The sequence below is a fragment of the Panthera tigris genome, chromosome B4 (assembly GCF_018350195.1).
Source record: "Panthera tigris isolate Pti1 chromosome B4, P.tigris_Pti1_mat1.1, whole genome shotgun sequence".
NCBI classification, from domain to species: Eukaryota; Metazoa; Chordata; class Mammalia; order Carnivora; family Felidae; genus Panthera; species Panthera tigris.
Genome location: NC_056666.1, coordinates 20,111,148 through 20,138,067, shown reverse-complemented (window position 1 = coordinate 20,138,067; position 26,920 = coordinate 20,111,148). Strand labels below are relative to the sequence as shown.

Sequence of the window (26,920 nt, the reverse complement as noted above, 5' to 3'; positions counted from 1 at the left end):
CTGATGATGAGTGATGTTGAGCATTTTTTCATGTGTCTGTTGGCCATCTGTGTGTCTTCTTTGGAAAAATGTCTATTCAGGTCCTCTGTTTATTTTTAACTTATAGATTTTTTAGTGTTGAGTTGTGTAAGTTCTTTACATATTTTGGATTAACCCCTTATCAGCTATATTGTTTGCAAATATCTTCTCCTGTTCAGTAGCTTGCCTTGTTTTGTTGGTGGTTTCCTTTGCTGTGAAAAAAATTGATTATTTTATTTCCTTTGCCTGAGGAGACATGTCTAGAAAAATGTTCCTGTAGCCAGTATCAACGAGATTAATGCCAGTGTTTTCTTCTAGAAGTTTTATGATTTTAGGTTTCACATTTAGGTCTTTAATCCATTTTTAGTTTAATTTTGTGTATGGTATGAGAAAGTGGTCTAGTTTCGTGCTTTAGCATGCAGCTGTACAGTTCTCCTAAAACTATTTCCCATTGTATATTCTTGCCTCTTTTGTTGTAAATTAGTTAACCATATAATTATGGGTTTATTTCTGGGCTCTTCATTCTGTTCTCTTGATCTGTGTATCTATTTTTTTGTCAGTGCCGTACTGTTTTGATTACTATAGCGTTGTAGTGTAGTTTGAAATCTGGGGTTGTGTTACCTCCAGCTTTGTTCTTTCAAGACTGCTTTGGTTCTTCAGGGTCTTTTGTGCTTCCATAGAAATTTTAGGATTATTTGTTCTAGTTCAGTGAAAAAATACCATTACTATTTTGGTAGGGATTACACTGAATCTGTAGATTGCTTTGGGTGATATGGATATTTCAACAATATTAATTCTTCTAATATATGAACATGATATGTCTTTTCATGTGTTTCATCTTGAGTTTCTTTCATCAGGGTCTCAGAGTTTTTAAAATACATGTCTTCATCTTCTTGGTTAAATATTCCTAGGTATTTTTTTGTTTTATTTTATTTTATTTTATTTTATTTTATTTTATTTTATTTTATTTTATTTTATTTTATTTTATTTTTTTATTTAAGTTTATTTATTTTGAGAGAGACAGAGACAGTGCAAGTCAGGGAGGGGCAGAGAGAGAGAGACAGAGAATCCCAAGCAGGCTCTGCACTGCCAGGGCAGAGCCAGACATGGGGCTTGAACTCACAAAACTGTGAGATCATGACCTGAGCTGAACCTAAGAGTCACACGCTTAACTGACTGAAGCCACCCAGGTGCCCACTTTTTTTTTTAATGTTTATTTATTTTTGGGAGAGAAAGAGAGCATGCACTAGCGGGGGAGGGGCAAAGAGAAAGGGGAACAGAGTTTTTGAAGTGGGCTCCCCACTGACAGCAGACAGCTCAGCACAGGGCTCAAACTCATCAACTACAAGATCATGACCTGAGCTAGAGTCGGACACTTAACTGAGTAGGCCACCCAGGTGCCCCTTGATGCATTTGTAAATGAGATTGTTTTCCTTCTCTTTCTAGAAATTCATTATTAGTGTATAAAAATGGCACAGATTTCTATATATTAATTTTGTATTCTGCAACTTTACTGAATTCACTTATTATTTCTGTTAGTTTTTTGGTAGACTCTTTAAGGTTTTCTATATGTCATCTGCAAATAGTGAAAGTTTTATTTCTTCCTTATCAATGTGGATACCTTTTATTTCTTTTTCTTGTCTGATTGCTGCAGCTAGGACTTTCAGTATGACATTGAATAAAAGTGGTGAGAATAGGGGTGCCTGGGTGGCTCAGTTGGTTAAGCATCCGACTCTTGATTTCAGCTCAGGTCATGATCTCACGGTCCGTGGTTTGAGCCCCACATCTGCACTGACAGTGCAGAGCCTGCTTGGGATTCTCTCTCTCTCTCTCTCTCTCTCTCCCCTCTCTCTCTCTCTCTCTCTCTCTCTACCTTCTGCACACTATCTCTCTCAAAATAAAAATCAACTTAAAAAACAAAAGTGGTGAGAATGAACATCCTTGTCTTCCTTCTGATCTTAGAGGAAAAGCTGAAGGCTTTTCACCATTGAGTATTGTTAGCTGTGAGTTTGTCATATATGGATTTTATTATGTTGAGATATGTTCCCTCTAAACGCACTTTGTTGAGAGTTTTTATCACAAATGGATGTTGAATCTTGTCGACTGCTTTTTCTTTATTGAGATGATCATATGATTTTTGATCATTCATTTTGTTAATGTGGTGTGCCACAGTGATTGATTTACATACATTGAACCATCCTTGTATCCCTGGAATAAATTCCACTGGATTGTGGTGAATGATCCTTTTTAATGTATTACTGATTTCTGTTTGCTAATATTTTGTTGAGGATTTTTGCATCTTTGTTTATGAGGGATATTGAACTGTAATTTTCTGTTTTTGTAGCGTCTTTGGTTTTGGTATCAGGGCAATGATGTCTTCATAGAATGAATGTGAAAGTATTCCCTCCTCTTCAATTTTTGGACTCATTTGAGAAGAATAGGTCTTAATCTTCTTTAAATATTTGGTAGTATTCACCAGTGGAGCCATCTATTCCTAGACTTTTGTTTGTTGGGAGTTTTTGATTACCAGCTCAACTTCATTACTAGTAATTGGTCTGTTCAAATTTTATATTTCTTCCTAATTCAGTTTTAGAAGATTGTATGTTTCTAGGAATTTATCCATTTCTTATAGGTTGTTCAATTTGGTAGGCATATAATTTTTTGTATTTCTATGGTGACAGTTGTAACTTAGTGTCTTTCATTTCTGGTTTCATTTGAGTCCACTCTCTTTTTTTTCTTGATGAGTTGTCTAAAAGTTTATCAGCTTTGTTTATCTTTTGAAACAATCAGCTTAGTTTTATTGCTCTTTTCTGGTTTGTTTGCTTGTTTTTAGTTTTTTTTTAATTTTTTCCACTCTGATCTTTATGATCTTCTCCTTCTAACTTTAGGCTTCATTTGTTCTTCTTTTTCTAGTTCCTTTCAGTTTGTAAGAATTGTTTAAGATTTTTCTTCTTTCTTGAAGTAGGCAGGTATTGCTACCAACTTCCCTTTCAAAACTGCTTTTGCTGTGTCCCAAAGATTCTGACCATTGTGTTTCCTTTTTCCTTTGTCTCAAAGTATTGTTTGATTTACTCTTTAATTTCTTCATTGACCCACTGGTTGTTTAGTAAGTTGTTGTTTAGCCTCCGTATGTTTTGTGTTTTTTCCAGTTTTTTTCCTTGTAATTGATTTATAGTTTCATACTGTTGTGTTCAGACAAGATGATTGACGATTTTAATCTTCTTACATTTATTGGAACTTATTTTGTGGCCTACCATGTGATCTATCCTGGAGAATGTTTCATATGCATTTGGAAAGACTGTGTATTCTCTGTTTTTGTTTGGAATGTCCTGTATATGTCTATTAAGTCCATCTCATCTAATTTGTCCTTCAAAGCCACTGTTTCCTTATTGGTTTTCTGTCTGAATGATCTATCCATTGATGTAAATAGGCTGTAAAGTCCTCTACTATTACTGTATTACTGTCAATTTCTCCCTTTATGTCTGTTCATATTTGCTGTACATATTTGTTTCTATTTGTGTTCCTAGCACAGATATATAATTGTTTTATTCTCTTGTTGGACTGATCCTTTAATATATATGCCTTTCTTGGTCTCTTGTCACAGTCTTTTTTTAAAGTCTATTTTGTGTGATAATAATATTGCTACCCCAGCTTTTTTTCCACTCTCACTTGTACGGCATGTGTTTTTTCCATCCCTTCACTTTAAGTCTGTGTATGTCTTTAGGTCTGAAGTGAGTCTTTTGTGTATTTTAACTGGAGCATTTAGTTCTTTTATTTATTTATTTTTTTAAGTAGGCTCCATGCCCAATGTGGAGCTTGAACTCACAACCCTGAGATCAAGAGTTACATGCCCTATCAACTGAGCCAGCCAGGTACCCATAGTTTGTTTACATTTAAGGTAATTATTGACAGTTATGTATTTGTTGCACCTTTGTTTATTGTTTTCTGGTTGTTTTTATACACTTACTCTATCCCTTTCTTTGTCTCTTACTCTGTTCTCTTATGATTTGATGACTTTCTTTTGCTTTAGGCTTAGATTCCTTCTGTTTAATTCTCGTGTCTTTATAGGTTTTTCACTTGTGGTTAGCGTGAGGTTCATATATAACATATATATAGCAGTATATAGTAAGTTGATGGTCACTTAAGTTCAAACAGTCCTAAAAGCACTACATTTTTACTCCTTCCTCCACCTTTTATGTATATGACATATTTTGCATCTTTTTATTTTTTGTATCACTTGACTAATTATTTTAGATATAAATGATTTTACTGGTTTTGTTTTTTAACCTTCAAACTAACTTTATAAGCGATTACTACCTTTCCTATTCCAGTGAAATTTTTTCCTTTCATAATTGCCTTCTAGTTATGGCCCTTCTTTTTCTGCTTAAAGAAGTCTATTTAACATTTCTCATATGGTTAGTTGTGGTGAACTTCTTTAATTTTTGTTTGGGAAACCTTATCTCCCCTTAACTCTGAATAATAACCTTGTCAGAGTATTCTTAGTTGTAGGATTTTACCTTTTACCACTTTGACCTGTAGAGTTTCTGCTGAAAACTCAACTTATAGCCCTGTGGAATTTCCCTTGTATGTAATTAGTTCTTTTTCTCTTGCTGCTTTTAAGATTCTCTCTTTAATTTTTGACATTTTAATTTTTATGTGTCTTGATGTGGACCTCCTTCAGTTCATCTTGTTTGGGGTTCCTGGACCTGAATATCTGTTTCCTTCCCCAGGGTAGGGAAGTTTTCAGTTGCTATTTTTTTCAAATAAGTTTCCTGCCTCTTTCTCTCTCTCTCTTCTTCTTCTGGGGCTCCTGTAATTCAAATGTTATCATGCATGATGTTGTGCCAGAGGTCTGTTAGCCTATAATTTTTTGTAATTCTTTTTTTCATTTTGCTGTTCAACTTGGTTTCCACTACCCCATCTTCCAAATTGCTGATCTGTTCTTATGCATCCTTTAATCTGCTGTTGATTGCCTCTAGTATATATTGTATTTCAGTTACTGTATTCTTTAGCTCTTTTTGGTTCTTTTTTTATATTTTCTGTCTGTTTGTTGAAGTTCTTCCTGAGTTCTTCCACTCTACTGCTTTGTCCAGTGAGCATCTTTATGACCATTAGTTTGAACTCTTTGGTAGATTTGCTTATCTCTGTTTCATTTAGTTCTTTTTCTCAGAGTTTATCTTGTTCTTTCATTTGACATCTATTTCTCTGTCACCTCATTTTGTCTGATTCTGTGTGTTTGTTTCTATGTATCAGACCAGGTATAGCTCCCAGTCTTGCAGGCGGTGGCCTTGTATTGAAGGCGTCCTGTGGGGCCCAGGAGCACACTTCCCCTGGTTATCAAAACCAGGCACTCCAGAGGTGTCCCCTGTGTGGGCTGCACGTGGCTTCTTGTTGAGACTGGGCTGCAACTACTTTGGGCGCACTGGTGGGTGGGGCTAGCCCCCAGCTCAGCTGCTTGCGAGGACCAGCCGTGGCTACTGTGTGCACACTGGTAGGTGGGCTCAGCACCCAGACCCCCTGTCTGAGGGCCCCGGTTGCAATTGTTGTGGGCATGTTGGCGGGCTGAGCTGCCCACCACTCCTCAGGGCAGGAGCCGCTTTGGAAGGGCACCTGGAGGGGCGAGCAGGTTAAATGGGACATGTCCACAGGGGAATACGAGAGAAGGACAAGCAGTGCTATCGTGGTATAGATGAAGTGTGTCAGAACTGGCTCCAGTCAATGTCAGGCCAGCTGGGCTAAAGGAGAGCAAGAAAAATTGTGCCCGCCAGCACTTCCGTTCCCTAAGAGTTCCTACCGATCCCTGCCACATGCGCACATGTGCTGAAATTAGTCAATAAATTTACCTCATGTATAACCCAGGAGCTTTTCAGACTGTTGCCTGAGAAGAAGAACTATGCTATGCTGAGTTTCCTATCCCCCTCTGGTTCTCCCCAAGTTAAATCCTGCTGATTTTCAAAGCCAGATATTATGGCGGCTTGTCTTCAGAGTACAGATTCCCAAGGCAGAGGATGCCCAGTGTGGGGCCTGATCCTCTCAGTCCTCAGGGAGGACCCCTGTGCCTGTGCTCTCTCTCCCACTTATGGGTCACCTTACTGGGGGGTTGGTTCCTGACCAACTCTCTGCCCCTCCTGCCCTTCACAATGTGGCTTTTTCTTTGTCTCTTTAGCTATGGGAGAGCTGTTCTACTAGTCTCCAGGTCATTTTCAGAGTGAGTTACACTACATTGAGTTGCAGCTTTGATGAGTATGTGGGAGGAGGTGAGCTCAGGTTTCTTCCATTCTGCCATCTTCCTGAGCTCCAAAGCCAGTAAAATTTTGTTCGGTTTTATGTACACTGATTTTAAATCCAGAGCCTACATGTGATTTTGGAGGCTGAGAAGTCTCATGATCTGCCGTCTGCAAGCTGGATACCCAGAGAGGTCTGTTTGAAGGCCTAAGAGTCAGAGAGTGATGGTACAGATTCCAGTCCAAGTCTGAAGGCCTGAGAATCAGGAATGCTGGAGAGGTTTTCCAGTGAGGACAGACTGGGTGGGCCTGAGAGGCCTCTCTGAGAAAACTTACTCTTTTTTTTTTTTTTTTTTTTTTTTTTTTTTTTTTTTTTTTTTCAACGTTTTTAAGACAGAGAGAGACAGAGCATGAACGGGGGAGGGGCAGAGAGAGAGGGAGACACAGAATCGGAAACAGGCTCCAGGCTCCGAGCCATCAGCCCAGAGCCCGACGCGGGGCTCGAACTCACGGACCGCGAGATCGTGACCTGGCTGAAGTCGGTCGCTTAACCGACTGCGCCACCCAGGCGCCCCTGAGAAAACTTACTCTTAATGGAGGAGGAGTTAGGTAGACAATACTGCGTTCTGAGCAGAAGGAATGTATTCAAAAAGGCACAGCGATAAGTAACAGCTTGAATGTTCAGCCAGTAATTTCGGATATCTGAGACATAAGGTTTGAGGCAGAGACTAAGAGGAAATAAACTAGAGAGGTAGGCAAGGACCAGGTGTCAAGCCTTTAGATGTCATGCATAGGAACTTGGATTCTTTTTCCTATAGGAAATGGGGACCATTGGTGGATTTTTTAGTAGTGGATCCCATTTGTGAGCTCTTAGGCAAGTTCTATAATATCTCAATACTCTGTGATATGCTCTTAGATTGTTGAGGATTAAATGATTTAGTACATGTGAAGCACTGATAGATGCTTACTATGTGCCTGGCACTGTCTCAGAAGTCTGTGGAAGCCTTGTATGATCTAATCCCTGAATTCTTGAGTCTTATTTCTCAAAATATTACTTACCCTGTATTGGACACAAGATTCAGGTTCATTGTGGTTTTGATTTACATTTCTCTGATAGCTAATGATACTGAGTATCTTTTCATATGCTTATTGGCCATTTGTATATCTTCTTTGGAAAAATGTTTATGGATATTTTGCCTACTTGCTTAATTAACAGTTGCTGGCCTGTTTTATTGTTGAGTATGAGTTCTTTATGTATGCTGGATACCAGGCCCTTATCAGGTGCATATCTGGAACATGTATTTCACATTAGGGAAGTGCAAAGCAATGAGATATCACTTTACATCCAGTAGGATGGTCATAATAAAAAAGATAAGAGAAATACTGGCAAAAACATGGAGAATTTGGAACTCTTGTGAATGTAACATGGCACGGCTACTTTGGAAAGCAGTCTGGTAGTTCCTCAAAAAGTTAAACATGGAGTTACCATATGACTCAGCAGTCCCCTTCTTAGGCATCTAATCAAGGGAATGAACCTATGTCTACACAAAGGCTTATACATGAAATGTCTGTAGCAGTATTATTCATAATAGTTAAGAAGTAGAAATAATCCAAATGTCCATCAGACAATGACTGGCTAAACAAAATTTGGTATATCCATACACTGGTGTATTATTTGGCAACAAAAAGGAATTGACGTACTGTTACATGCTACAACACAAATCTTGAAAACATGCCAAGTAAAGGGAGCCAGTCATAAAAGACCACATACTGTATACATGAAATACCCAGACTAGGGAATTTGGGGGGGAGAATGTAGATTAGTGGCTGCCTAGGGCTCAGGAGATTGGGGCAGAGGGGGGAACACTAGGTAAAACATTTCTCTTGGGGATAATGAAAATGTTTTAACATTGATTGTAGTAATGGTTGCATAACTCTTAATATACTAAGAAACATTGAATTTGATACTTTAGGTGAATTTATAGTATGCTATTTAGACCTTAATGCATTCAATAATGGTTTTTTTTATACATTTATTTTTTATTAAGTGTGGCCTTATCCTTATTTAGGGAATCAAACTAAATAACTTTTAAAGGCTACTTCCCATGTACCTTGTATCTAATCTCTCTAATCTTAAATTATGTTAGTTTTAGAACTTGAATTTCAAAGCATGACTGACAAGCTGATAGACTAATTCATTTCCACCAAAACTAAAAAAGTAGTTTTAACTGCTTTTTCAAGAGGTCTTAAAGCCATTGTCATGTTCTAAAATTTTTCTACTAACACGATGTTAGTCTTGAAATATGATTTTACTTTATCCTAAGTAGTGTAATAGTGATGCCTGTAACTGACTTTCTACACTTTACTATTCTGCATTGTTCTAAAAACAGCAAAGTTTCAGGCGGTGAGCAGTACTATAATCCTTTATAAGGCATTTTTGTACCTTTCATCATATAAAAAACAGAAACTAATGACTGCATATAAATTATCTGATATAAATTTACCAGTGCTCATTTTCAGAGTCTTCCTTTCTAACTTCCTTTCTAACTAATATAGTAAAAACATGTTTTTATATATATATTTATTATATATATAATATATATTATATATAATGTATACATATATATTATATATAATGCATACATATTATATATATTATATGTACTGTGTACAGTATATGTATACAGTATATACATATATAATATGTATATGTGTCTTTGTACGTATATGTAAATGATTTGGTAAAAGGTGGATCTTAATCTTTTCTATTTTGTCCAGAATACTTTTTTTTTCCCTTTATCAGGAACTTTTTTTTAAGGTTTTATTCAAATTCCATTTAGTTAGCATATAGTGTAATATTAGTTTCAAGTGTGCAGTATAATGATCTAATACTTCCATACAACACCTGGTGCTCATCACAAGTGTACTCTTTAATCCCCATCACCTACTTAACCAACCCCCCCCCCACCCACTCCCCTCTGGTAACCATCAGTTCTCTATAAGAGGCCATTTCTTGGTTTGCCTTTCTCTTTTTTTTTTTTTTTCTCTTTGCTCATTTATTTTGTTTCTTAAATTCCACATGAGTGAAATCAGATGGTATTTGTCTTTCTGTACCTGACTTATTTCACAAAGCATAATACTCTCTAGCTCTATCCATGTCAATGCAAATGGCAAGATTTTATTCTTTTTTATGGCTGAATAATATTCCATTATATCTATATACCACATCTTCCTTATCCATTCATCAGTTGATGGACACTTGGTCTGTTTCCACACAAAATAGACACATAGATAAGTAGAACAGAATCGAGAACCCAGAAGTGAACCTCAATTATACGGTCAATTAATCTTCAACAATGCAGGAAAGAATATCCAATGGGAAAAAGATAGTCTCTTCAGCAAATGGTATCAGAAAAACTGAACAGCAATATGCAAAAGAATGAAGCTAAACCACTTTCTTACACCATACACAAAAAGAAATTCAAAATGGATTAAAGACCAAACTGTAAGACCTAAAACCATTAAAATCCTAAAAGAGAACACAGGCAGTAACCTCTTTGACATTGACTATAGCAACTTCTTACTAAATAGGTCTCCTCAGGCAAGGGAAACAAAAGCAAAAATAAACTATTGGGACTTCACCAAAATAAAAAGCTTCTGCACAGCAAAGGAAACAATCAACAAAACTAAAAAGTAAGAAGATGTTTGCAAATGACATATCTGATAAAGGGGTTAGTATCCAAAATCTGTAAAGAACTTCTCAAACTCAACACCCAAGAAACAAATAATCCAGTTAAGAAATGAGAAGACATAAATGATACTTTTCCAAAGAAGACATCCAGATGGCCAACAGACACATGACGAAAAGATGCTCAACATCACTCATCACACAGGGAAATACAAATCAAAAGTACAGTGAGATGTCACCTCGCACCTGTCAGAATAGCTAAAATCAGCAACACAAGAAACAAGTGTTGGCGAGGTTGTGGAGAAAGGGGAACCCTCTTACACTGTTGGTAGGAATACAAACTGGTACAGCCACTCTGGGACACAGTATGGAGATTCCTCAAAAAGTTAAAAATAGAACTACCCTATGATCCAACAGTTGCACTAATAGGTATTTACCCAAAGAATACAAAAATACTAATTCAAAGGGATACATGCGCAGCAGCATTATCATAAAGAAAACGGCGGGGGGGGGGGGGGGGAGGGGATACAACAAACACTAGATGTCATGATTTATGTCCTTTGCATGCATGATCAGGCATTATTTTACATGCAGGGATAAAATTTAAATAGATCGAACATTTCTTTGTAATTTAAAACAGGTTTAATGCAAAAAAACACATTGTGATATGCTACATCTTAAATTTATCTATATAATGGAAATTATATGGCACACAATAACACAATAGACAAGTAGATCAGTGTAATAGAGGGTCCTGAATTAAATGCAATCGATTGCTTTTTGACAATGATATCAAGGCAGTTCAGATGGGTAAAGAATAGTCTTCAGCAAATGATAGTGAAACAACTGAATATCCATGTGAAATAGACAATGAACCTATCTCATCCTAACAGGCACAGATCTAGATAGTACACTCAAATCACTTACCATAAAAGAAAAATGTTAATAAGTTGTACTTCATGAAAATTAAAAACTCCTGCTTTTTAAGAAAATGAAAAGGCATAGACTGTCAGCAGCTGTAAAGGGTGTAAAATTTCACCCTATTTATAGACTAACAAGTTAGCCACAGTGTCAAGGATACTGGTGGAAGACATGACTCTTGGGTCAGAGAGCAGAGTAGCAGTAGCCAGAATACCAGCATTTTTATGCCAGTTCCACCACCCTCACGTATCACAAGATGCATTACCAATTGTACAGTTTCCACCTTTACCCACAGGAAACATCTGTGGCAGTTTGGTCATCCATAACAACCCTGGAGTTGAGGTTGACCTGAATGCCTTCTACCACCATGGTAGGTAGTACCACTGGTCAGTTCAGATAGTCAAGAACAAATCACATGCTATCTTGTAAAATTGGAGGATTCCCATTATATTATAACTTATCCTTGTAAGTCACACCAGTCATTTCCAAAGTATCCTAGAAATCAAATAAAAGAAGTGTCCTAGAAAATTCACAAGTATGTGGAGATTAAACAGCATGCTGCTGAACAAGCAGTGGGTCAAAAAGAAATCAGAAGAGAAATGAAGTATCTTGAAACAAATAAAAATGGAAATACAACATACCAAAAGTTATGGGATGCAGCAAAAGCAGTTTTAAAAGGGAACTTCATAGCAAAAAATGCCTGTATTAAGAAGCAAGAAAAATGTTAAGCAACCTAACTTTATATCTCAAAGAATGAGAAAAAAAAAAAAAAAAGTTGAGCTAGTATTCAGAAGGAAATAAAAATCAGAATGGAAATAAATGAAATACAGACTAAAAAGATGATAGAAAAGATCAATGAAACTAAGACCTGACTCTTTGAAAGATAAACAAAATTAGCAAACCTTTACCTAGACTCCCCAAGAAAAAAGGACACAAAATCAGAAACGAAACAGGAGACATTATATCTTATACCACAGAAGTACAAAGGATCATAAGAGAGTATGAACAGTTATACACCAACAGATTGGACAACCTAAAAGAAATGGATAAATTCCTAGAAACATACAACTGACCAAGACTGAATCATGAAGAAATAGAAAATCTGAGTGATGCCTGCTGGCTCAGTTGGTACAGCATATGACTGTTGATCTTGGGATCGTGAGTATAAGCCCAATGTTGGGCTTAGAGCTTACTTTAAAAAAGAGAAATAGAGGGGCTCATGGGTAGCTCAGTAGGTTAAGTGGCAGACTTTGGGCTCAGGTCATGATCTCACAGTTTGTGGGTTCGAGCCCCGCATTGGGCTCTGTGCTGATAGCTCAGAGCCTGGAGCCTGCTTTGGATTCTGTGGCTCCCTCTCTCTCCGCCCCTCCCCCATTCACAGTCTCTTTCTGTTTCCCCAAAAATGAATGAAACATTAAAAAAAAATTTTTTAATAATAAAAGAAATAGAAAATCTGAACAGATTGGTTACTAATAAGGACATTGAGTCGTTAATCAAAAATCTGCCAACAAACAGAAGTCTAGGACCCAATGGCTCCACTGGTGAATTCTATCAAAAATTCAAAGAGGAATTAATACTAATCCTACTTAGACTCTTCAAAAAAATAAAACAGTACCCTGAAACCAAAACCAGACAAGGACAACACAAGTAAAAATTACAAGCCAGTACCAATATCCTTCATGAACATAAATGTAGAAAATCCTCAACGGGGAGGATTGAGCCTGGGTAGCTCAGTCGGTTAAGCATCTGACTCATGGTTTTGGCTAAGGTCACTATATCACAGTTTCATGAGTTCGAGCCTGGCTTGGGATCCTCTCTCTGCCCCTCACCCATCACACTATCTCTGTCTCTCTCAAAATAAACGTATAAAAATCCTCAACAAAATATTAGCAAACCAAATTCAACAATTTATCAAAAGTATTATACACCATGATCAAGTATGATTTATTCCAGGGATGCAAGGACAATTCAACATCTGCAAATCAAATCAATGTGATATACTGCATTTAAAAAATAAGATTAGAGCTATCACAATAGATGCAGAAAAAACTTTTGACAAAATTCAGCATCCATTCATGATAAAAACTCTCAATGAAATGGGTATAGAGGGAACATACCTCAGCATAATAAAGGTCATATATGACAAGCCCATAGCTGATATCACACTCAACTAACATCGTACTCAACAGTAACAGCTAACATGCTCAAAGTGAAAACTTTCCCTCTAAGATCAGGAACAAGAATAGGATGCCCACTTTTGCCACTCTTACTCAACATAATGGTGGAAGTGCTTGTGACAGCAGACAAGAAAAAGAAATAAAAGGCATCCAATTTGGAAAGGAAGAAGTAAAACTGTCACTATGCGTAGATGACACGGTATTATATATTTTAGAAACCCTAAAGACTCCACCAAACAACTATTAAGAACAAATCAACAAATTTTGTAAAGTTTCAGAATACAAAAATCAGTCACACAAAAGGAATAAAATATCGAGGAATAAATTTAACCACGAAGGTGAAAGACCTGTATGCTATTATATTAACATTGATGAAAGAAACTGAAGAAGACACAAATAGAAAAATATACCATGCTAATAGATTGGAAGAATTAATATTTTTTAAATGTCCATACTATGCAAAGCAATCTATAAAGTCAATGCAATCTTATTAAAATTCCAATGGCATTTTTTATAGAAATAGAACAAACAATCCTAAAATGTGTGTGGAACCACAAAAGACACTAAATAGCCAAAGCAGTCTTGAGAAAGAAAGCTGTAGGCCTCACACTGCCTGGTTTCAAACTATATTACAAAATTGCAGTAACCAAAACAGTATGGCATTGGCATGAGAACAGACACATAGAGGAATGGAACAAAATAGGAAGCCCAGAAATAAACCAACATGTATATGGTTAATTCATTGATGGTAAAGGAGCCAAGAACATCCAATGAAGAAAGGCAAGTCTCTTCAGTAAATGATGGTGGGAAAACAGGACAGCCACATGCAAAAGAATGAATCTGGACTACTATCTTACACCATACACAAAAATTAATTCAAAATGGATTAAAGACTTGAACATAAACACAGATGGTAAGCTCTAAGACAAGGCCCATAGATACAGAGAACCAACTGGTGGTTGCCAGAGGTAGAGGATACACACAGTGGGTAAAGGGAGTCAAAAGGTATAAGCTTCCAGTTTAAAATAAATTAGTTATAGGGGGGCCTGGGTGGCTCAGTCAGTTAAGTGTCCACTTTTGGCTCAGGTCATGAGCTCATGGCTCGTGAGTTTCAAGCCCCACATCAGGCTCTATGCTGACAGCTCAGAGCCTGTGGCCTGCTTCAGATTCTGTGTCTCCCTCTCTGCCCCTCCCCCACTCGTGCTCTGCCTCACTCTCTCTCAAAAGTAAATAAACATTAAATAATTATAGAGATGTAATACACGACATGGTGACTATTGTTAATATGGTATTGCACATTTGAAAGTTGCTAAGAAAATAGATCTTAGAAGTTTTTATCAAAAGAAAAAACTGTAACTATGTGTGGTGACTGATTTAACTAAACGTATTGTAGTAAACAATTTGCAGTATATTGAATGATTGTATTATAGACCTGAAACTAATGTAACGTTATATGTCGATTATACTTCAATAAAAGTATATTAACATCATAGTTAGCTGTATTAAGAACATATGGGAACTCCATACTGTTTTTACAACTTTTCTAGAAGTCTGAAATTATTTCAAACTCGGGGCGCCTGGGTGGCTTAGTTGGTTGAGCGTCTGAGTTCACCTCAGGTCAGGATCTCGCAATTTGTGAGTTCGAGCCCCGCGCCGGGCTCTGTGCTGACAGCTCGGAGCCTGGAGCCTGTTTCCGATTCTGTCTTCCTCTCTCTGCCCCTTCCCCGCTCATGCTCTGTCTCTCAAAAATGAATAAACGTTAAATAAATAAATAAATGAATGAATGAATGAATGAATGAATGAAATTATCTCAAACTAAAAGTTAAAGGATTTTAAGTGACAATATAAGTTACAGAATGGGAGAAAATATTCATAAAACATTTCTGGCAAAGATCTTGTGTCCACAAAACATAACGAACTCTTCACCCAATTAACGTATAAGCAAAAGACATGAATACACACTTCATAAAAATAGATATTCAGTTGGTCAATAAATACATGTAAAGATACTCAAGATCATTTGTAATCTTGGAAATTATTACCAAAATAAAACACGTTTCATTCCTACCAGGCTGGTCAAAACTAAAACAACGCAATATCAAGTGTGGGTGACTACCTGGAGGGACCCTTCATACACTGCAAGTTAGAATGTAAAACAGTGCAACTGGTTCGGAAAAATACTTACGTAGGTTCTTATAAAATGTATACTTTCCCTATGACTCAGCAATTCCACCACTAGGTATTTATCTAAGAAGAATTAAAACATATGACCACTGTGACAATTATAAGTAAATGTCCAAGCAGCTGTATTCATAATACATGATAGGGGTGCCTGAGTGGCTCAGTTGGTTAAGTGCCCAACTTCAGCTCGGGTCATGATCTCACAGTTCGTGAGTTTGAGCCCTGCATCACGCTCTGCAATGACCGTGCGTAGCCTATTTAGGATTCTGTCTCCCTCTCTGCCCCTCCCCCACTTGTGCATGCATGTGTCTGTGCATGCGCCCTGTCTCAAAATAAATAAACTTTAATAATAATAATGATATGTGATAACCAAGAGCTAGCAGCTACCCAAATAAATGTCCATCAGTAGGAGAATGGATAAATTGTGATACAAATCTTTTTTCTGATACGTGTTATGGAATATTTGCTCCTACTTTGTGGCTTTCCATTTCATTTTTTAAATAGTTTCTTTGAAAGACCAACAGTTTAGGGGCGCCTGGGTGGCTCATTCAGTTGAGCGTCCGGCTTTGGCTCGGGTCGTGATCTCACGGTCCATGGGTTTGACAGCATTGGGCCCTGTGCTGACAGCTCAGAGTCTGGAGCCTGCTTTGGATTCTGTGTCTCCCTCTCTCTCTGTCCCTTCCCCGCTCATGCTCTCTCTGTGTCTTAAAAATAAAAACGTTAAAAAAATTCTTTTAAAGACCAAAAGTTTAATTTTAGCAAAATTCAAATATTTGTGGTTTTACCATTTTAAAGTTATTACATGTATTAAATGGTATTCTGATGCTGAGAGAAAGTTGCCAAAACCTCTCTACGATGAAGGAGTCTCTGGGGGGCACTAACAGGAGTAGGAGTGTCTGTCATTTTGCATTTTGGATGGGTTCTAGAGCCCTTTCCTAAAGGGGACCCTACTCAAGAAGAGCCAGTTTGCAGCAAACAGCATAAAAGTATTTAAGTAAAATATGTAAAGGAGAAATGTGTTTCTTCCAGAATACAGAAAGGCCTAAAAGAAGTTGTGGGTGCTGAGAGAATCCGTAGCTGTTTCTGGACAGCATTATGGGCGGAGCAGCCCTCTCAGTATATCAATTAATTTTCAAGACTTTAACCAAGGTGGCAAGACATTACCTTTTGTATGAGGCAATGGCCCATTTCATTTTGGTGAGCTCCTTTGTCTGCCTTGAATGAGTATGTCAAATGAATCTCCTCATGGGAAGAAGTCATCAGTGTAATGTCATACTTGTCTTCCTGAAAGAATCAGGAAGTAGTTAAGATCTTGTCCTTAAAGACTGTGAGGACAAGGCTGATGAGGTACCCCATGGTAGTTGGGTAGAAGTGTACCATATTTTGGAGGTGAGATAAACTGCAGTCAAGAGGCTGTTGAAACAGTCACTGAACAAAACATATTCACTAAATCTATAATAGCAAAATATTTACCAATTGCTAATTGGATAAAGTCAGTAACTGCAATAATATTGGCTATGGGGACCTTAATGAGGCCCACAGCATTTAGCTTGAGGTAATCTACCATGAGGCACCATTCATTCATTCATTCATTCAAGAGCAGGCCAAACTGAGCTGACACTAAAAGTAAAGGCAACAAAAACAAAAATAAACAAGTAGGACTACATCAAACTAGTCCACTGAATGGGAGAAAATATTTGCAATTCGATATCTGATCCAAAACATTAAAGAACTCAATACAACTCAATAGCAGAAAAACAATGATTAAAAAATGGACAGAGGATCTAAATAGACATTCTTCCAGGAAGACCTATAGATGGCCAACAGGTACATGAAAAGATGCTCAACATCACTCATCATCAGGAAAATGCAAATCAAAACCACAATGAGATATCACCTCACACTTGTTAGAATGAGTAGTATCAAAAAGACAAAGAAGTAACACATGTTGGCAAGGATGTGAAGGAAAGGGAACCTTTGTGGGCGCTGTTGGCGGGAAGGCAAATTGGTGCAGCCACGATGGAAAACAGAATGGAGATTCCTCAAGAAATTAAAACTCGAACTACTGTATGATCCAGCAGTTCCACTTCTGGGTTATTTATCTGAAGGAAAATGAAAATGCTAACTCAAAAAGATATGCACCTCCACATTTACTGCAGCTATTGTAAATAATAGCCAAGATACGGAAACAACACAAGTGTCCATTGACAGATGAATGGATAAAGAAAATATGATACACACATAGACACACACAAGAAAATATTATTTAGTCACTAAAAAAAGGAAGTCTTGCCATTTATGACATGGACAGCCCTTGAGGGCATTATGCTAAGTGAAATAAATCAGAGTAAGGCAAGTACCATATGATCGCATTTATATTGGAATCTAAAACAGAACAAAACGAAGCTCATAGATACAGAGAACAGATTGGTTGTTGCCAGAGGGGGAGGGTAGGGAGTAGGTGAAATGGCTGAAGAAGATCAAAAGGTACAAACTTCCAGTTATAAAATAAGTCCTGGGGGACGTAGTTAAGCATCTAACTCTTGATTCATGTCATGATCTCCTGGTTCGTGGGTTTGAGCCCTGTGTCAGGTCTGCGCTGACAGCATGGAGCCTGCTTGGAATTCTCTCTCCCTCTCTCTCTGCCCCTCTCCCCCGCAAAGATAAAGAAATAATCTTAAAAAAATCTTTTTCATATAAAGAAAGAAATAAGCCCTGGGATGTAATTTATAGCATGACAACTATAATTAATACTGTATTGCATATTTGAAAGTTACTAAGAGTACATCTTTAAAGTTCTCATCACAAGAAAACAAAATACTGTAACTATATATGGTGACAAACGTTACTAGACTTACCGTGATCATTTCTTAATACAGTTGACTCCTGAACAACACGGGGATTGGGGTGCCAACCCACTCACCCCCACCTTGTGCTCAGTTGAAAACCCACTTATAACTTGACTCCCCAAAAACTTAACTAACTAGAGAACAAATGTTATTAAAATCATAAGGAAAAGAAAATACACTTACAGGACTGTACTGTATTAAAAAAAAAAAATCCGTGTATAAGGGGACCCATGCCGTTCCAACCCATCAAATCATTGTGTTGTACACCTGGAACGAATATAATGTCTGTAATTATACCTCAGTTTAAAACTATCCCTCCAGTAGCTTTATGTATCATGCAGAGTAAATGAGCTAGAGTCCTTGCAGTGGCCTCTCAGGCCTTATATGATTTTATCTTCTTACCTCTCTGGCCTCCTCTCCTCTCCCTGCCCCCTTTGCTTGCTTTGCGCCAGCTTCCCTGCTCATCTCACTATTCCTCAAGCATCCTGGACATGCTCCTGCCGCAAGCCCTTTACAATTTGCTGTTTCCTATCCCAGAGTAATCCCAGAGTATCATCGTTCACTGTGTGTCAAATCACCACAACACTTAGTGGCATAAAATAGTTTTTAAAGGATCAAACATCCTTGGGTCCGTTTCTCAAGAGGGATTTATTTACTGTTGCTTCCCCCAAAAGGAGGTAAAAAGAAATTTGAACTGTATGCATGGTCTTGGGCAAAGTTTCTCAAACTATCTGTAGTAAAGAACCAGGTGTAGAATATTTTTCTTTCCATCTGTTGCTGACCCACCTGTAGTCCTATTGTGCCCACACTTCACGTGACCCATCATGGTAGTCTGACAGCATCTCACCGTCTTATATTGTTTAAAAGAAGAGTTTACTGCTCACATACTTGGTTGTCGCAGCAGCGTTAATTTGCTGTTTCTAATCCGTACCCGAAGTTTCTGGACTTACTTGGTCATGGATTGGTGACAAACTGGTTGCAGGCTGGCACCAGCACATGGATCACACTTTAGGATTGCTGGTCCAGAGGAGACCTCTTTCTGGGAAGGTAGCTAAATCATAGATGAGGAGACCTTTCTGGGCACAACATGAAGCGATTACTGGTAAAGGGTCACAGCCTTAGAACAACAGTTTGGGATGAGTTACAAGCTTTTCTTTAAAGAAGAGTTTCACTTCCTAAGAGTGAAAAAACATTTGAAGAGATAAGCTTTTAATTTTTTTTTTTTTTAATATTTATTTTTGAGAGAGAGAGAGAGTACAAGCGTGGTAGGGTAGAGAGAGGGAGACACAGAATCCGAAGCAGGCTCCAAGCTGTCAGCACAGAGCCTGATGTGAGGCTCGAACTCAAGAACCATGAGCCGAAGTCGGAAGCTTAACTGACTGAGACACCCAGGCACCCCTGGGTTTTTTCTTTTACATACAATTTGTCCACATATATAGTCAAGAGCACGTAAATGCTCAATTTTTAAGTTGGAAAGGAAAACTGTATAGGTGAAAGTCAAATATACATTCTGAAACACAAAGTCAGTATAGAATGTGGATTTGGAAGGTAGATTATTAGATTTGCCATCCATATTACTAGGTATACATTATTAGATCTGATAATATCTGATATTTTAACTGGGTGATGGTATTTACAAGGACATTATTTCTTAGGTAGAATTTATGAATTGAGTTGAATCTACTAAAAACTGTTGAATCCAAAATTGTAAGTTTTATAGTTACATAAATAATGGTCATTAGTAGGTCATGTGGATAGAAATATTCATTAGTGAGTGAGTTTTACTATTAGATAGAAATGGATCTTTTGTCCTTACAATAGGAAAATATAATAAATAAGCCCATATAAATTTCTTTTAATTTGGCCCTAAGTTTCAGTACCAAATAAATTGCAGGATACTTGGTAATTAACATTTGATGGTCTCCAGCTGTGAGGGGGAAGGTGCATATGAGTTACTCAAAACATAGAGTGTGCTTTTCCTCTATAGCTTCCAACTCCTATCCCCCAAGAATAGTAAGGATTTTCAAAGGCATCAAATCTTTGAACATATGTGGCTTTACGACAAAAATCTATCCCAAAGGGATATTATTTGGGAATACAATTTAAATTTTCCTATGAGCTCTTACTTTAGGAGATCTATTTGGGGATCATTACATAAAAATCGCGAATAATTTGAAAACTTACTTTTTATTTTTTATTCAGTATGGAGATTTATTCCCAGAGTGGGGCTTTTCTGATGCAAAATTGGAATGCTGGTGTAGTCACAACAGCTGTCCCCACACCATGTGGTATCTTCCATTACTTTACTGTAGAGATGAATTTTTGGCCCAGTGTCTCAGTAATATTGGACACACATGGTTTTAAGTGGCAAAGCAGTATGCTTATGCATTCATTTGACTTTCACAGCTACAGTTGGCTCCAGATTAGAACAAGGAGAATACATTCACACCATGGCCACCCTCACGGCTGCTGTAGGAGCTGGATCACAGTAGGCTCAGTTGCTTCTAAAGACACAACTAACTATTGCCGAGGAATTACACATTCACCAAAGTGCCTTACAGCTGTAGGAGAGAGAATAATGAATTGCTAAAAGGATTCTTTCAAAGATTTCAGATTATGGGCCTAGTTATTATCGATCCAGTTTTTTTATATTAATAATGAAAAAAATCACAGCCATGAAATAACCAGGAAACTAAAGGGAAAGACTGTCCTAGCAGTAGATGATTTTTCAGAATACCAGTCCAAATACTTAAAATTTTCCCTTCCCAGGGAAAAAAAAAGTGGCACTGTTCTTTTACACTCATCTTATTAACAAAGAATTAAAATCTGATTGATTTTTAATGCCCATTGTCCATATATGCAGCATATTTGGAAAGCCAATCTACTAAAAATTGGAATTATTTTAAAGAATTACTTCATTAATGTTTCGGCTTTTTAGAAAGAAAAGTATTTCCTTGAAAATCCAGTTATGTCCCTCTAATATCTGAGTATGAATTTTTCCCCTAAATAAAGGGAAAAACAAGCAAGAAGAAAAAAGCTTCAGTGTAAATTTTCAAATTATCTGATAAGGAGCATTAGATTTCTGATATTCATTAAATATCAAAGAAATTCTGACCATACCCAATGTGGGCTACCTTTTTATAGAAGTGAATTTATGCCTGTATCGTACGGATTGTACTGATGAATATGTTTGAGGCTTTCAGCTTTTAGTGGATACAAAATAGAATGATTGATAAAATCCTCCCTACTATTGGCTATTATTTCCTGACTCTTAAGTGGCAGGTTGTATTTATGCCAATTTATCTGCTTCAGGGAACATTCTTGATAGCAGAACAAAGTGAATAAAAGTAGTTTGCTTTGCAAATGAATGCAAATGGGAGAGCCTTTCGGAAAGCCCTTTAACAGGGGCAGTGCGCTTTGATTACGAGTGAAGCTGCCGTTTGGACATGGTGAAAAGAGCACGCTTGAACCATTGATTGGGGGAGACAGTAAAAAGTCAGGAAGGGCCCCGTTAAGCTTGCAGTGAGGCAGGCGGATGTCAGTGCGGTTAGAGCACAGTGGGAGAATGACAGCGAGGATTAGTGTCAGGGAGAAGCTTTGCTGTAGCTGTGGAGATCGTCCCTGGGGTCACTCACCTCTGACTGTTGTTCTGTGCTGACGGTTCTGTAATGCAAACGGCCTGATGTATGCTGTTCATTATCGGAAATGGTGATTAGAAAAGGTATTTGTCTCCAAGGTTCCCTTCTTTCTTGTTTCTTTCTTTTTAATTAAGGAAAATAAGGTGGGCTTCCTCCATTTCTCTGCTGACTCCTAGAGTATTGTTTAATACCAGAGTGGCTGCAGCCTCTGGGAGGGACTAGTTTCGTGCTAAAATCTCATGTAAAACAACTGTAACGTGGTTATTTGTTCCTCAGTGGTAGGTTCTTTTGCTTTGCTCAGCTTTAGGTTTGACCAAGTAGTAGTGCTGATAAAATGCAGAGAATATGCTTGCTCTTAGAATTTTTGCTTTTGGAAAAAAGATTTTATAATCTTTCGGTTATTTTGTAACTCGGTTTAACAGATCAACTTTTAGAAGCTATTTACCTTCTCAGAAATGAAGTGTTGCTTGCTTGGACTTGAAATGGCTTAAGTCTTGGTCGTAGGCATGTCTCATTTTATTTCTGTTCCAAGTTTATTAAAATGCTACGTTTGAGAAGCTAAACTTTTTGGAAATGCACGATTTTTAGAATGAAATAGTGTTACGCAGAATGAACAAAAACTATCTTTGTCTCAGTTCTGATTCTAAATCAGCACATTTACTTGTTCACCTTTTCATCTTCGCTTATAAGGTGTTTTGTTTTCTTCAAAGCATAATTTTTCTTAAAACTTGAAGACCTTTTATAGTGACCTTACATGAGGCATCTGTGAGAGCAGCAGTGACACACAATGCATTTCATAGTCTTTGAGAGTCGTTCCTACTTTAATGCAAAACTGCTTTTTTTAGTGTCTTCAAAAGCCTGACTTCACAATATTTCTGCTTTCTTATTTCGTATACATAGGAAAATTTAAAAGGCTGCTGGAGCTTTGCATTCTAATGTTAAATATGCAACTCAAAGCTTTATCTAAACTACTGGACACATGTTAATACTGTTTTTGTAGAAAACAAATTGCCAGTGGTTTGTTTCACAGGCTTATTAAATGTTTTGGCAAACGTTCTCTAAATTATCTTTTTCTATAATGTTTTGCAGGCACCTGAATGGACAGAAGACGACCTCAGCCAGCTGACAAGAAGTATGGTTAAGTTCCCAGGAGGGACCCCAGGTCGATGGGAAAAGATTGCCCACGAATTGGGTCGATCGGTGACAGATGTGAGTTCACTCAGATTTGCATTGTATGGGAGTGACAAACCAGAACAAGCCAACTATGTAGAAGACAGACATAGATGCATCCGACATTCTCTTCGGAGAAAGGCTACAATCCTTTTAGGACCTGGAAGTGAACCATTAACGAAATAAGCAAGAAGCAGATGTCAGCCAGTCCCCTGGTCCACAATTAACAGCTGTGTGAGGAATTCTAGTGTTTAGAGACTTAAGCTACAGTAACCTAACCACAGAAAACAATGCTGGTTTTTGTGTTTAAAGTGACCCCTTTAGCTGTGGAAAAGATAGTTCTCAGACTGATCAGAATTAGAGAAGTTATATTTCAGCTGGATCTTTTTAACATTGAAGAACAGATTGCTATAGGTATTTAATCGGGTGGTTTGCATTAATTTAATCATCAATATTCTTATGTTTGCCTTTTTATTTCAAGGATGGTACCTACTATCCATTTTGACAACTTGTTTAACCACAACAAAATTATATATATGAACAAATATATAATATAATATATATAACATATAATATGCATATGTGTGTGAATGAATCTATAGATGAATGACTGCCTATACCCAACATTTAAAAGACTAAGTATTTGCCTGGAAGGTTTGAATTTAACACTTTGGATGCTTTTTATTCAGTAAACTTAGGGCAGAGAATCTTATAAAAGCAACTACCACAGTACCTGACATGTACTAAATAGAAATTCAGAAAAATTTTTATTTTTATCAGTATGAGCCTTATTTTCATAAATGATAGTAAATATTCTTTACCATATAAATCAGTAATTTACCGAGTTTACTTTAAATAAACCCTATACACCTAAAATATTTCAGGGGTTACTGAAAGCAAAGTTCAAGTGTCCTTTTCAATTCTGTTAGTATACCTTTGAGTCTTTTGATAATGAACAGTTTTAAAACCCTGCAAAATGATTAACACAACTACCCCCCCCAAAAAAAAACCCAGCTTGTTATATAAATGCTGAAAGTTATTTTTCATAGTGAGCTTCCACTATTTAATTTATACACAAACTTACAAAACATTACCGTCAATCTTTTTATTTATTTATTTATTTATTTATTTATTACCCTTTGGATAGGAGCTGCTTTGAGAATTTTAAATTATAGATATGAATTTTTTACTACCATGTAGGTCTTTTAAAAATCACATTTAAAAGACTGAATTTTTATGTGATGTTTTGCATTATTTTGGTTTCAAAGTCTCATCATGTGAAAAAATAGCTCTAGTATCTTGTAACATTTTTTTTTTTTTTTCTTGGTGTTACATGAGGAGACCCATTATCTTAGGTAACTGGAGAAGAACCTTAAGGATACCTTTTCTTCTAAGAATGTTAGTGGGCTATGCATTTTATTACCTTGTTTCTAGGTTGCTTGTAAAAGATAAATTAATAATGCCTTAGCAGTAAATATCTGACCAAATTAAAGATATTCCATAGTTTTGGGGGTTTCAAGTACTATGACCCTGTAATTATACAACTACTGTTAATATAATGATTAATAAAAATTACTGAAATAATTTTTAGAAAGTTATAAAACAAACTGGTTTAAAAGGGCCCTAAACTTTTAGTTTTAATGGGAAAGAATGTTTCATTAATTTAGTGTCTCCTTTGAAGGCAGCACTGCCTTTAAATAAGATTTCTGGGAGACCTCGTAGTTAAAAATGCCCAAGAAAGGCAATTGAATAGAGTGATATTTTAAGTTGTCATTAAAATCTGGCTAAATTTGTATCTGTGTTTTTAAAAAGAGAAAGTTTAAATGCTAAGAACAGACATGATGTAACCAACACAGCCTTGAGAATGGCTAATTAGTATCAGAAATCTAGAAAATCTATACATAACCTAGTAGTCTTAGTGCGGTCTTAGTATAGGCAAAGACATCTTTTCAAACTTTTGTAAATTCATCCCATATGTTTCCATTGTTTTTCTTCTAGACTTACCCAGGGGAGACTGAATCCATGTCTGCAATAGATATTTTTCCTTTTACCATAGAAGTAGCAAACATGACTTCTGGGAATTTTTTTTCCCTCCAAGTATTCTATTTGCATAATACCAAAAGTACCTTGAAAATAAATATTTTAGTAAACCCAAACTTTTTTGGCACCAAAAAATGCCCTTGTAACGAACTTTTCTTCTAGTATAGCATCTGCATTTTTTTCATTCTGTATTTTCATTCTGTGTCATTTTCATAGCTGGACTACACATTTCACATCATAACCGCCCCCCTTCAACACACACAAATCTCTCTCTAAAAGAGAGCAGGTGTCAGAAGACTCAGATAACTCATTTTAGTGAACACACAGTGAATTACATTGAAGCAGCTAAAGTAGGTTGAACTAATACAGTTCCTTCAGTACAATGTCAAGTGAAAGTTGACCATGCTTGAGAAGATCACTTATAGTTCTTTTTGGCTTATGGCGTTAATTAGATTTGTTTTCATTAAGTATTTAATTATGGGGACAACCCCAAGTTCAATTTGCTGTCATCAGAACCTCTTCTTACTGACCTAGTCACCTGTGCCAACTCTCCCTGGTCTGCACATCTGTTCCTTGACCCGTTTTTGTTTTTTTGTTTTGCTAACTTTGTAGCTTCGGGTTTAGTTCTCTTTCCTTCAAGAGACAATTGACCTTTTTTCGGGGAGGGGCAAGGGTGTACTCTTGGTGGGATCTATATATTCTTTATTGGGATTGACAGATTACAATGAAAAACCATTTGATTCTTCAATTTAAAAGAGTTTTCAGTGTATTAATTGTCACAGTCAACAAGTTGCTAAATTCTACTCTGGATAAACACAAGCAATGTGATTGCCTTTGTAAAAAATTAATGCAAAGTGTATTTTAACTCAGATATATCAAAAGTATAAGACTTCCTTTATTACAGATTAAGTATTTTAGACGTTAATGTATGCCTTTCAGCAGATAATTTTGATAATGACAAAGGATACTCAAATTGTAAAAACAACAAAGAAAACAAAAACTGGCACGTAAAACCAACCTTAATGTGATTATTAACTGCAGGCTTTCTAAATTAAGGTCAGGGAGCCTCAGATTTCTTGCTTGGGAAGTAATATCATTCTCTTGCCTGAAAGGATGTAAACTGATTCTGCTTCTCTCTGTGGCCACTAATCTCTTGCATTCTGGTTGTGATAACAGACTGATTGGAGATTTTCTGCCTGCTTGGAAAAGGCCCAGGTAGGCAGCCAAACAAAAAACAGGTGAATAGATTTAGACAGACTTTTATAATTAGCTTAATGCCACAGTGAGAGGTAAGAGGTGTGTAGTTAGATAAGCATCCCCATGTGCACGTGAAAAAGAGAAGGGAAAAATCATAAAATTCCCAAGTGTGTTTTATATAGCTACAGCTAGAGAGGGGATACTCTTGGGATTCGTATGTAATGGCAGTTCTAAAAATATGTAAGTGGAATTTTATTCAGTAGAAAATAAACTTTACAGTTTATCAGTGAATTAAATATATACTACATAGTAATTACGTATTTAATATATATAGTAATTATTTTGGCAAGTATATTACTGCCATTACTTTTAGAGTTAGGCTAGACCTACATGAGTTGTAAAGATCACAAGGACTGCTCCCCTGCCCTCTTCCATCCAAGTACTAACCAGGCCCGACCCTGCCCTCTTAACCAGGCTTCCTGCCCTAGCACACTTCTCTTGGTTTGGGCCTGACCTCATCCTCTGGTCCCTCTCCCTCACCTTCCCAACCTCAAGACCTTTAAAGGCATTTGAATCTTAGAAAGGAATAGGGCCTTTATCCCTTTCTTCTACTACATGAGTCACTAGCTAACTTAATAACCAATTTTCAAACTAATATTAATAGACGATAATTTAATGTGTTACCAAACACACACATGTATTTTAATAGGAGCCTTCAGGTTCTTATCCCAAGTATATGAATGATTGGAATAAGAATTTCAGGCAACTTGATTGCCTGTTTAAAGGAAAGAGAAGACAGTAATAGGACCTTTCGGGG

The 26,920-nt window shown here is 36.9% G+C and overlaps 1 protein-coding gene across 1 annotated transcript in view; it reads left to right on the top strand.

Moving 5' to 3' along the window:
* Window positions 1-26,920, top strand: part of DNAJC1 (DnaJ heat shock protein family (Hsp40) member C1) — a 218,669-nt gene that overhangs the window by 165,595 nt on the left and 26,154 nt on the right. Inside the window, exon 9 of the mRNA XM_007081343.3 lies at window positions 22,786-22,905. Coding sequence (XP_007081405.2) covers window positions 22,786-22,905 — 120 coding nt within the window. The remainder of the gene's footprint in view (window positions 1-22,785; window positions 22,906-26,920) is intronic.